At 36.1% G+C, this 13,367-nt stretch overlaps 2 protein-coding genes across 15 annotated transcripts in view; one reads left to right on the top strand and one right to left on the bottom strand.

The window, feature by feature from the left end:
• The window catches only part of ACSS3 (acyl-CoA synthetase short chain family member 3), a 515,807-nt gene that overhangs the window by 446,534 nt on the left and 55,906 nt on the right, over nucleotides 1-13,367 (bottom strand). The gene's annotated exons all lie outside the window — the stretch shown is intronic.
• LIN7A (lin-7 homolog A, crumbs cell polarity complex component) overlaps nucleotides 1-13,367 on the top strand; it is a 149,200-nt gene that overhangs the window by 89,192 nt on the left and 46,641 nt on the right. The window contains exons 3-4 of the mRNA XM_055236874.2: nucleotides 2,922-2,993; nucleotides 5,302-5,511. Of these exons, the coding sequence (XP_055092849.1) occupies nucleotides 2,922-2,993; nucleotides 5,302-5,511 (282 nt within the window). The remainder of the gene's footprint in view (nucleotides 1-2,921; nucleotides 2,994-5,301; nucleotides 5,512-13,367) is intronic.

The raw sequence follows: 13,367 nt of genomic DNA, 5'->3' as shown, positions 1-13,367 counted from the left end.
TGCCCAGATAAGAAGTTAGGAGAATTAATTGAGCTCATAGATATAAAATGCTTAGCATTACATTTGGCCCATGGTGATTTCTCATTAAATATATACCAGAATTATGGTAACTTACTCCAACAAATATTTATTGAATGTTTTACAAGAGACTTTACTCGGTGCTATCCAAGTCTGTTTTTACAGCTTACCAATCATTGCATATAAGAAGAAAAGGTATAGCTTAATTCCTTAGATCAGGATTTCTCAATCTCAGCCCTATTGATATTTTGGCAGATAATTCTTTGTTCTGTGAGGCTTCACTGTGCATTGTAGGAATTTAGCAGCATCCCTGGCCACCACATGCTAGATGCAGTAGCATCCCATTTATGACAACCAAAAATGCCTCCAGACATTGCCAAATGTCTCCTGAAGGGCAACATTGTCCCCAGTTGAGAACTACAGCCCTTGATCAATTCTATGTAAAGAATGTTCACAAACTGCTTATCTTAGGAGATTTTCCCCAGAAGATCTGTGGTCAAATAAGATGAGAAACATCAAATGCCAGCAACAGCATAACAATGATAGCTAACTTTTGGAAACATACTAAACATGGCAAACTGTTCTTATTTAATCCTCATAACAGACCTAGAAGTTACTATTTTAAGGCACATTTTTAAAATGAGGAAATTGAGGATCAGAGAAATCAAGTGACTGACAAACATCATAAAATTAAATGGTACAGCTACGGTTTGCTTCCAAGCCATCTTCAGAGTCTGTGAAATTATCTACTACACAGTATTGATCCTTGAATATCCCACTTTCTAATTCAAAATCAATTTGGGATCTTAAGGCTAATTATTCTTAATCTGTGATATTTATTAGGTACAGGTATTTATCTCCAACACTTACAAAATTACCTTTTGTTTTATTCAATTGAAGACAATATTCCAATTATTTGCTAAATGATTGTCTTCATAAACATTCTTGGATGCAGGCAAAGTCACTTTCCCTGGCAATGTTAACCAGAATAACTTCAAACAAATTCAGATGACCAGGAACTGTGGAGAGACTCACTCTACTTGAGGGAGGCAGAAAACATTTAATAGAGGAGACAATATTTGAATTTGACCTTTTATCATCATATTAAATTTGGATGAATAAGAGTCTGCCAGGTGGAAGGGCATTCCTAGCAGAGTAAATGGCATGTGTAGAGACCTAAGTAACTAGGAGAGCTCAATATGTTTGAGGAATGGTGGGGGTGGAGAAAAGAAGACAGGAAAATAGAACTAGAGAGAAGGCTGAGTTCAGCATTATTATCTGTGGCTTGGCTCCTGTAGGTATTTGCCCTTATCACCTTTGCAGTAAGGGCAGCAGACAGCCAAGAGCACAGTAGGGACATGGTCAGGTAGGTACTTGATGATCACCAAAGTATATATTGTTTGATGGCAGGGAGACCCAATTAAGACACTAATGCAATGCTTTCAGCAAGAGATAATGAGCTAGGGTGGAATGAAGGGTCAGATTTGAGAGAGTTTATTATAAGAGAAGCAGGGCAGGGAAAATCCTCCTCTGAAATGGGCTATTAGAGCAAATAGTAGAATTTATTTTTGGAAAGGCTGTCTCTATGAAACAAAATAATGCATTTCCAAGGAAATAATCTGGAAGTACATTTAGCAGCTGTTCAGGTAACCTGGAGAATTTGCAGTAATATATCTGAGATTCCATAAATGATCTTCTGGAAAATTGTTCCTGTCTCCATTCAGATTTCCCATAGAAATTGAACACCTCATAATTGTTAAGTGGAGATTCAGAGCTAAAAGTTAGATTCTGAATTGCACTGTTCCCTTTTTAGTACAGACTACTTTGTCAGTTTCCTTCTAACCATGTCACCTGGGAAAGACGAGTCAGCGTTAGTGGAGATTCAACCAAATGTATTTGAGAAATTATGAGCCAGTCAAAAATGTAGGGAAGAGATTAGTCCCAGACACTCAACAAATAGTTGCTGAATGGGTAAATTAATCAAATGTTGGATTCACTTATTTAATTTTTGACTTAAGCATGTAAAATAAGATTAATATAAAGGAAGAAAAAAACCTTTAAACCTTCTATTGCAGTTTTTCCCTTTCCTTTTTTACTTAAATAGCTAATGGATCACTCCCCAAAAGTACTCTAGCCTAGTACCAAATGGACTTTTATTGCTATGCATTATGCAATAAATTTTTACATATACTATTTAAATCCAAAATGAACATATAGTCCAACACATTTAACCTTGTTACTTTTTTCCAAACATCTTCCTCAAGGCATCTTTTAAGTTTTTTTTTTTTCTGTACTTTAGTTTAAGATTAAGCAATTTATTTTACCATAGATACAAAGATTTTATAATCCCATCCCTGGAAGTTTACAAGAAACAATTTTTTTCTACTACATTTTTTTTTTTTTTTTTGAGACAGAGTCTTGCTCTATCACCCAGGCTGGAGTGCAGTGGCGCAATCTCGGCTCACTGCAAGCTCTGCCTCCCAGGTTCACGCCATTCTCCTGCCTCAGCCTCTCCGAGTAGCTGGGACTACAGGCGCCCGCCACCACGCCCGGCTAATTTTTTTTGTATTTTTAGTAGAGACGGGGTTTCACCGTGGTCTCGATCTCCTGACCTCGTGATCCGCCCGCCTCGGCCTCCCAAAGTGCTGGGATTACAAGCGTGAGCCACCGCGCCCGGCCCCTACTACATTTTAATGATTTCTGTAATTGTATCTAAAATCACAATGAGTAATAATATCTGTTGTTTAAGGAGTGCTATTAGGTACATTCCTAAACATCAGACCTATGTTATTTTGCAATAGAGAAGTTTTTTCCTACAGTGAAAATATAATTTTCTTTCTGCAATAAAAGAATTATTATTCTTAATGTTCTTACACATTCTTCTTTTTATGTGAACATTTTAGGTGTATCAATATATGCATGAAACGATAACTGTTAATGGCTGTCCTGAATTCCGTGCGAGGGCAACAGCAAAGGTAAGGCTTGAGTAACTTTAAAAATATACTTGACCCCAGTTATCTAGTAATTGATTGTGCGCGTGTGTGTTTCAGGTATTCTCGTGTGTACACTGTAAGAGAATTTAGACATCAGTGGCAGCCCAGAGTCTAGAACCAGTACTACTTCTCAGGTAAAAATCCTAATGGAAAATTGAACGTTTCTGCTGCTTCTGTAGCTTAAGAAAGGAGAATGATTTCGTTAAACTCACTTAATGTCCATTTGGCACAAGCAAATCTACTGGTTCATTGTGTGAAATACTATATGATTTTCTGACACATTCTTCTGATCTGAAAGAACCTGTATCGTATTCAGTGCATGAAGATTTATTTGCACCGGTCTAAAGATTTGATTTCAATTAGACAGGAAAAGAATTCACCTGACACCCACTGATCTAGGTTACTTCCGTGTATTCAGCTGAGCAGTGGGTAACTTGCTGAAAGGATGTGGCATAGACCTATGGAAAACGTCTGTCACCTTTTGTGGTAGTGACCACATCTGCCCTTTAAAGACTCAAATCCAGAGATTGTAGAGACCCTACTAACGGAAATGTTATACCAATAGGATCAGGAAATTATCAGGAAAATAGGCCATTAGGAAATACCAATTTTAAACTAAAATCACTGATGCAGCTCTTCTTTTACAAACACACAAATGTTATAATAGAAACATGACTTGCTTTTAAAAATACTTTATTTTTCTAATAATGTATAAGAAATAACCATTGAAAATGAGTAGAATTTTCCATTTAATTCTTTTGTGTTACATCAACGCTTGTTTAGTTTCTCTCTTGATTTTTTAGTTTTTACTCTGTAACTGAACACTGTAGATTTGTAAGGTTTTTTTGTTTTGTTTTGTTTTGTTTTGTTTAAACTCAGAGAAAAAAAGAGGGTGTTATTATCATTATGTCATGCTTTGCTTGTACTGAAGTGGAACACACACAGAAAAATGATCCCTACGTGGTTTAATTAAGGGGAAAGTGAATTGTGTAGTGTTTTACCATTCTCATTTCTTATTCATGTAGAACAGCAGGATAGCAGCATAATGTTGCAATAGCACAATATTTTCTGGTTGTTTCTGGGCTGTCTGCATTGCATCCATGTCAGCCATTAAAATCTATGCATGACAACGAGGTTTGCATGAGCAAATGCATGTAGCTAAAAACAAGCCATTGTTTTCATGTCATTCACTATGTTTCACTAAATGCAGACAGTAGCATAATGCTAAATTGATGTGATAATGCTGTGTGTGGAAAAGAATGTACAGTCGTTGGGAATAAATATTTTCACAGTGTTGAGTAAGTCACTTTATAGCACGCATCTAATCAACTGTGGTCAAGGTGAATTAATAAAAGTGAAAAATAAGCAGGCAGAGAATCATTTCTTGATAGAAACTACCTAAATGCTGTTATTTTATTTCTATGGGGTTAGTGGGAACTAATGGTAAGTTGTTTTCTTGAACTCATTTAATGAAATCAGTACATGAATTTGAAACAAATTATGTCCATATTAAATGATGTTTTGTATATCTAGGTATAAAACCATTGACTTCATATTGCCTATTTTGTTATAATAATTGAAATATTAATGTATAATATAGGAAGAAAAATCCTGTTCCAGATAAGATTTCTCAGTATGGAATAATAATATGGAATATTGGTATAAACTAACAATAATCTGTTTGAATCTATTATTTTATTTTAGTCTTCATTCTCTTTAAGGCATCCTTAATTTTTTAAAAAAGTTAAATTTGCTAAGCTTTTGGGTTGGCAATAGCAAGATTACATATGTATTCAAAAGTATGTATACATACAAGTGCTCTTCAATTTATTAAAAAAATACTTATGAACTTTTATGTGCAAGCACCAGATTAGACTGTGTGTCATACAAAAGAGTGCAAGACACCATCTCTGCTCTTAAGGTGCTCATAGTCAACACATGTATAAAATAATTATAATAGTAGATAGTACATATAACAAGTTATTTGGACTCCAGGAATAGGAAGAATTGCATCTAACCAAGGTAACTGGAAAGGATTTTTATGAAGACAGGAAAATTCTGTCATACCAGATAAGCCCTAGGAAGCTGGAAATAGATGAGTGGGACTTTACCAAAGAAAGAAATCCTAGATGGCATCTAAATGAAGAAAGTCCTCTGCTTTTTGTGTTCTTTCTTTCACAGGAGAATACTATAAAAATATGAGAAGTTGCCTGAGCTACCCACTGCAAAGCATATAATTAGCCTTTATTTCCCTCATTTTATTACCAAAAAACTATCTTTTTTTTCTCAGGCAACAGTTGCAGCTTTTGCAGCTAGTGAAGGCCACTCCCACCCTCGAGTAGTTGAACTGCCAAAGACTGATGAAGGCCTTGGTTTTAATGTGATGGGAGGAAAGGAGCAAAATTCCCCCATTTATATCTCTCGCATCATACCTGGAGGGGTGGCTGAAAGACACGGAGGCCTCAAAAGAGGAGACCAGCTGCTGTCAGTGAACGGAGTGGTATGTTTATAAAATAACCAGAGATTTTCTCCTTAAGCACATTCTTTTTTTTCCTCTGCTATTACTGAAGTCAATGTTGAAATCCTAGAACAAATATTAATTTTATGTCTAACCAGCTTTCTAAGCATTGATGGATATTAAACTTATAAAAGCTGCAATCTAATTTTTATGTCTCATTTCATTATGTTCAGTTATGATAAATATCAGTGAGTTGAAAAAACATTCCAGGAAATTAATCCAACTAGCTGACTTTCTTCCCATAATACTCCAAGTAACATTTACAAGAATACAGTAATTTCAAGATACTTTTTATCCTAAGTTACTATAAGCAAAACATACATTTTAAGAATAAAGATATAACTCCTTACTTTGTAATGTGTGTGGGTTTTTCATTTTAATTACAAAGGAAGGGTAATTTTAATGTTTATATAATAATAACACATATGAAAAAGGCTAATGCACTCAATTCTTTTTTTTTTTTTTTTTTTGAGATGGAGTCTCACACTGTCCCCCAGGCTGAAGTGCAGTGGCACCATCTCAGCTCACTGCAAGCTCCACCTCCCAGGTTCACACCATTCTCCTGCCTCAGCCTCCCAAGTAGCTGGGACTACAGGCGCCCGCCACCAAGGCTGGCTAATTTTTGTATTTTTAGTAGAGATGAGGTTTCACCATGTTAGCCAGGATGGTCTCACTCTCTCTCCTGGATCTCGTGATCCACCCGCCTCGGCCTCCCGAAGTGCTGGGATTATAGGCGTGAACCATTGCACCTGGCCTCAAAATTCTTGAAGCCAGATCTACAGCTATAGTATAATAAAAACATATTAGCCTTTCTCCAAAAAAGAGTTTGATTAAATTACCTATTTGTAATATCTGTTTTCGTTTTTAAATGAAATTAGAGTAAATTAAAATATGTAACATTTTAAAGTAAAAGTATGAATATACATTTTCTCACAACTTATATTCTCTGGATGCCACCACTTCCACTTGTAATAAGGAGTTGCTAAAGAAATCGCTTCATATGAAACAAACAATTTTGTCCCTATAACTTCCACTTATATTAAACATAAATTACCTAAAAGCATACATTTCAGAAATATAAACAGAAACTTATCAATGTTACCTTTCTATTAACCTAAGATCTTTTTTCTAAGTACTTAAAGATTTTAATATATAAACTTGATTTCAGTTATTTGTGGCCAGATTGATTTATGCTTGGGACAAAATATCCAAAATCAAATGCAATTGGAACATGATATTTTATTGGTAACTGTGGAATGAAATTTTTCTGTATTCATATCTTGAATTTTGTTCATTTGTTTCTTATTTTTAGACTGACTAGTAGTTTCATAGAACCCAAAACTATTCCTTCAACTCTGCTGTCCTCTAATGTATATCAAAATTCTCAACCCATGAATATTTTATATCACTTCAGCATTCCAATTACTATTTACTTTTTTCTATGTAATAATGTTTTGAGATAAGCTTTTTATTGACCTTTAGATAACTGTGACTTTTTCAAAGCGTGTTTCAAGTGATAATTTCAGAGTCGAACTTTCTGGTAGAGGACTCTAGAGCTAGGTCACACAATTGCGTCACACAGAGGCTTATGCCCCAGAGTATGAACTTGCAATTTCTCTGAATATATTATATAAATCAAATAAGATATAGATTTAAAAACAGTATGAAAAGTTTAAAAAAACTCAAAATATATTAACAGTAATTATAATTGTGTAAAGTAAGAATAAACATATATATATATATATAAAATAAGTTTAATACGTGGCTGACTTTGAACTTTCTTATAAGGGAGCTAAACAGACTTTGTTTAACATAAACATTTGCAGGGAACACACTGTAGGCATTTCATAATTACTTACCCATTCCTTGCAATGATGTTTTGATATACCTGGGAGGTGGCAGTTACCTTAACTGGAATCAAACACATAAGGTTCTACCACGCAATATTCATATGATTATGGATTAGTATCCCCTAAACTTGAATTCCCTTATCTGAAAAAAGGGAATAGTAACTAATTTGAAGGGCTCTGATGAAGAATAAAATGAGGCAAAATGTTTGTTGAGAGCTATCCTGTGTTAATTTAGTCATACAAACCTTTGACAGGTAAATGTGGCTACTGGTGAAGGTTGAGGTTGGTGAGGATTAACAACCTCCCAGTGATACTGCTTTTGCTAGTTAGGTTAAAAGTAAGTCTTAACGGCAAACTCTGCTACATATATAGGCATATCTTAGCAAACGTTTATTAGGAAGAAGGCAGTGTTCGACTCACAACCCCTTCCATAAATTTGATAAAACCCCAGGTCTCTGTCCATTTAAGTGTTCTAATCATAACCTTAGAAAACGGTTCACGTGGCCGGGCGCGGTGACTCACGCCTATAATCCGAGCACTTTGGGAGGCCGAGGCGGGCAGATCACGAGGTCAGGAGATCGAGACAATCCTCGCTAACAGGGTGAAACCCCGTCTCTACTAAAAATACAAATAATTAGCCGGGCGAGGTGGCGGGCGCCTGTAGTCCCAGCTACGCGGGAGGCTGAGGCAGGAGAATGGTGTGAACCCGGGAGGCGGAGCTTGCAGTGAGCCGAGATTGCGCCACTGCACTCCAGCCTGGGTGAAAGAGCGAGACTCCGTCCCAAAAAAAAAAAAAAAGGAAAAAGATTCACGTGAGGCAGATAAGACAACTTTGTTACCCTTATATTCAGCATCAGACAATCAGAAATCCTATTAGACTGACAGCTGAAAATAGGGTAGTTTAGTGATCAAACTTTGGTCATTAATCCTATGGTATAGGCCATGGGCCTCTCTAAGGTTTTTATATCCTCTTCATGAAAAGGTGAGGAATGTCTCCAAGATTGTAATATCCTACATATATTTAAACCTCTCATTTTACCAATTAAGTTCCATTTATAACATTTATCTTGCTAGTTAATGGGCCACTAATTTCACCAAAGAAAATCTATTTCTGACATATTCTTGCTAATAAGTAAAGCATCATTTTTTCATTGAAGTAGGTGCAACACCTACTCGTATAGTGGCCACCTCTAGAGTATTACCTTTCCAATATAATGCTGGCTAACTACCCTAGACTGGTTTATTAAGCTCCTAAAGTTGAAGGTTAAAGTATTACACATTCATATAGTCAAACTATATATTATAAACTACCTATTTTAAACTGTTTAAAAGTAAGTTATGTGCTCTTTAACAATGCCTAATATTGACCAGGTGTTCATCAAAAAGCAGTTTTCTGTAAATAAGAAACTTCATGACCCAGCGACTTGTTCATAGTCACACAAATAATACTTAATCCAATTCTAGAACTCTGGGCTTCTAACAAACACTGAGTCCAGAGGTTTTATCAGTGTAAATAATTCTAGGCAGGTAACAATATTTAATGAAAAAAAAATTCTGTAGTGAAAAGGCCAAAAAAAGAAAAGATTAGCAAATGATTGAATGATTTATATTTTTGCCTTTAAATAAGGTACCATTTCAGGAGATTAAATATGGAATATTTTCAGAACATGCCATTCTAAACTGAGAAATTTTGAAAGGAAGTGCTTTGGAGGGCTAAAGCAAACCTTAACTACTTTAGTATAAGTCCTCTGAAAAAAATTTCTGTCCTATTTAAAAAGTAAATAAATTATTCCATGGACATTTAAACATCTGAAAAGACATCCGATGTGATGTCCTGCTTATCTTTGATTGTTTGTCCAATTTTATATTTTGCCTGCATTTAGAAAAAGGATATGTCATGGATCTGCTTAAATATATATATAATATAAATATATACATATTTATATATACACACAGAACTATTAACATGGAATGTTAGGTTATAAAGTGTGGTGGAAAGGGGGGAAATCAATAAATAAAGATAAAATACAGCAATTGAACAATTGATTTTTTCCTCCTAGCTTCTTAGAAGTCAAAACAGATAGAAACTCATGTCAGCTCAGCAATCATTGGGAGAGAAAATTTTTTCTATCCCTAGGCACCAAGAGAAATTTCCCATGGGAATGTTACAAATGAGACATTGAATCACCTAATACAATTCCATAGAAAATACAGAGGCCTTTGGTGTATGGCTACTTCTTATGTCAATCTTCAGTGAAACCTTACAACTGAATGCTGAATTAAAATTTAACATTAATAGGAGGTCAAAATGTTACATAAGAATTTATAGCTTTCTAATGATCTCCTTTTCATCCTTTTATGCTCAAGTGTTTTCTCTGCACTTTTAAGAGTGAACTCAAGGACGATTTATAAGGGTTGCAGCCAATGTGGAGCCAGCGGCAACCATAAATATATTTAGTGATAGAGTCACAATATAAAAAGTCTCAATAGAATGGTACAATAGGCCTATTTTAATAAGAATCTTCATGAAGTCCTGCTCCTGTGCCCAAAAAAACTAGCTACATATATGCAGAATCAGGGAGGAATAGCTAAATATCAAAGCCTGGGGAAAAAAATTTTAGGGAATTTCAATGTTGATTTCAAGAGGAATATAAAGCAAGTTGAGGGAGAGAGACAAAACATAATGTGATTGTAGGGGCTCTGATATAAATATCTTGTATAGAACACAGAAAGATATTGGTCCAGCTCTTGAGGGTGCTGTTCGTTCTTTCTTTCCTTCCTTCCTTCCTTCCTTCCCGCCCTCCCTCCCTCCCTCTTTCTTTTCTTTTCTTTTCTTTTTTCTTTTTTCTTTCTTTCTCATGGTCTCACTCTGTCGCCCAGGCTGGAGTGCAGTGGTATGATCTCAGCTCACTGCAACCTCTGCCTCCTGGGCTTAAGCTCACACCCTATTGTGCTCATTCCATCTTTGCAAAGAAAAATAAGCTCATCCAGAGAAGAGAAACCTTGTATATGAGGAACATGTTAAAGAAGGACTAGAATTGTTTATGGTGGAGAAGAGAATATTTAGGGGAATGATGACTGTCTTCAGCTATCATCCATTGTATGGGGCACCAGATGGCAGAACCAAGACCAGTGTGTAAAAGTCATGGGGTAGTCATCTTATTATAATAAAGAGCTTTTAAACACTTAAAGCTCTCTAAATGGAGAAAGACTAAATCATAAGGTAGAATGTGCCCATCATTTGAAGTTTTAATCAGAGATTAGGAGACCACCTGATGAGAGTATTTCAAAATATAAGTACCATGTAGAGAGTTGGAATGGTTGGCCCCAAAGTCCCTTCTAAGTCTGTAGCTATGTGATTCTATGTCTTCCAATGGGATTTTGCTGAAAGTACCATATAACCCTCCCCTGATCAACACACACACGCTGCCTTAACGCTCTGAGGTAGATGAGTAGGCTCTACCTATGCCCTGTGTACCCTATTCATAAGACATTTTTTCTGAATGGAAAGATGAGAAATCTAACACAATATATGTTTTATTTATTTAGTACTTTATAATTTTTTAACAGTATTTACATTATTTTCTTTCATTTGTCCCTCAGAAACACAGTCTCATGAAAGAGTAGGGCCAGGAGTGTTTCCTCCCTCTCTCTCTCTGTCCCTCTGTCACACACACAACCCAGTGGATACACACAAAAGCACACATGAACTCACATCCAAATACACACACACACACACACGCGCATGTGCACACAGGCGAGAAAGTGGATTTCAACCTTTACTGCAATCATAACTGATGCTTACCAAATGTAATAACTGGTTATGTTAAAAACAAATCCCACTGAAATCTGAGTAAGCTCTCTGAATTGTACCAATTCCAATTTGCTGGTTTAATATGATTTTGTAAGATGTTAATATTGGGGAAAGCTGGGTAAAGGATGCATGTGATGTCCCTGTACATTACTTTTCAACTTCCCTTAAATCTATAATTATTTATTTATTTTTATAAAGCAAGAAAGTCCAAAAGGCGATATTCTACTGGTACTGATGGGAGAGAGGCAGGTGAGGAACAGGAAAGAAAAGGATAGAAAGATAAAATATAAGCATGAGGACTTAAAAAATATGGTATACTGAAAAGAAGCCCTCATTTGCTTCTGAAATGCAAACATTGTCTTAGAGCACCATTGGTGGGAAATTGCAGCTGAATTTACCTAGCTTTACAGTTAAAACTAAATGAAATTGTCTATACAGTGTATACAGATTGCTAATTGATTTTTAAGCATAACAGATGAGTGAATAAAAGTTTAGGGATGGGACAGAATAAATTGTTTTCCTGCCATCTGGCTTTTTTTCCATTTTATAAATACCTATATCAAGTTGAAAGTAAGTACTCACAGCCCAAATTACTTATGCAGAATGGCTGTCAGGTGTGGGATGAAGATGAAATAAAAATTAGAACTGTAGATTCGAGCTCTGTGAAGCTACAGCATCCCAGAGGGGAAATCTGTATTAAGATCTTATTTCTCTGTTGTTGGAACAAAGAGAAAACATAAACAAAAAGGTTTTTTAATTGCTATGAACTATACTGCAAGATTTAAGTTTCACAATAAAATGCATGTTCCGATGGTGGCAGTAATTTGTATTCATTGCCTTATCCCCATTCTTAGAACAGTCCCTGTATATAGTCAAAGCTCTCTGTATATTTGTTGAATGCCAGACACTGCTGTAAGCACTTTACATAATGAATTCATTATTTACCGGTAATGATCCTCAGTGGTAGGTGTTATTATTATCCGTCCCATTTTACAAATGAAGAAACTGAGGAAGAGAGAGCTCAAGCAACTTGCCCAAGCTCCTACAGCTACTAAATGGCAGAACTGGAGAGTCTAACTCAGGCAGTCTGGCCTTATTAATCATAATTTAAGGTAAATAAATATCTTAGCCATTAATAAATTAGTACTTTCATGTACAATGTAGAAAAGATCAAGGTTTCTTAGCCTTTATGGGTTTGCATAAGTAAACTTTTGGTGGAGAGAGATCAGTTGTTTTTCTTAACTACTCATAAGAGACTTTGACCTTTAAAAAGTTAAAAACCACTTCTAAAGATAGTAAGGTTTTGAAAAGGAATTTACTCTGATTCAAATGGCTCAGTACTCTAATTCACCGCTGCAGATGTGTGAAGAGTTTGGTTTGAATGTGTTTGAATTGTTCCATATCTGCATCATTCCAGTTTGCACCAGGCACTTCACATTCCCCGCTAACTGAACAGCCCTGGTCCACAAGCACTCTCTAAAGCCACTTGGCCCTTAGAGGGGAGCAGATGCTTGCCTGAAGAGGCAAAAGACAGAAGCTCAGTCTTCAGTTCCCCTATAGGCCTGGCGCACAGATCCCCAGCTTAATTCCAGCTAAGAGGCCTCAAGTAAAGCTGTTCTCACAATCTCTCTCTTCCTAGAAGTCGTTAGCAGATGCTTTACCTTTCTCAGAAGCTGAGTGGGGGACTGTTTGGGTTATAATTAAATAGGAGTGCAAGCTGAAATTTCAGTTCTAAGTGCTGAAAATTTTTATTCTCAGCATGACATCATGTGACACTTCACTCACATTTGTGAAGAAGCCAAGAGAAGTACATTTATGTTGTTTTATCCCAGTCACTTTCAGAAGAGCACAAACAATGCAGCATGATCTGGTATATTTTGCAACACTGAGAAGGCAGTATTCTACCCCCCTTCATTCTGAGTTGGCTCACAATAAGAGATCTTTTAATTTAAAAAGCAGAACAGGGAAATATCATGCTATCTCAATAGCACAGGTAACTATAGTTCACAGGTTAGATCAGCTACATTCCCACCTGGTGATTTCAGCCTGCAAGAACGGGCACCAGGTCTCTCATTCCTTCATAGACCAACTTGAGCTTTGAGCATACACGAGATTGTGCTGATAGTGTATCAGTGCCAGAACACACTCACAGTCGGTGCTAAAGGGCAAGTCTC

This window comes from Symphalangus syndactylus, chromosome 13, assembly GCF_028878055.3.
Source record: "Symphalangus syndactylus isolate Jambi chromosome 13, NHGRI_mSymSyn1-v2.1_pri, whole genome shotgun sequence".
In the NCBI taxonomy this organism is placed as follows: Eukaryota; Metazoa; Chordata; class Mammalia; order Primates; family Hylobatidae; genus Symphalangus; species Symphalangus syndactylus.
Note: the sequence above shows the minus strand (reverse complement) of the source record. Positions and strands in the feature narration are given on the sequence as shown.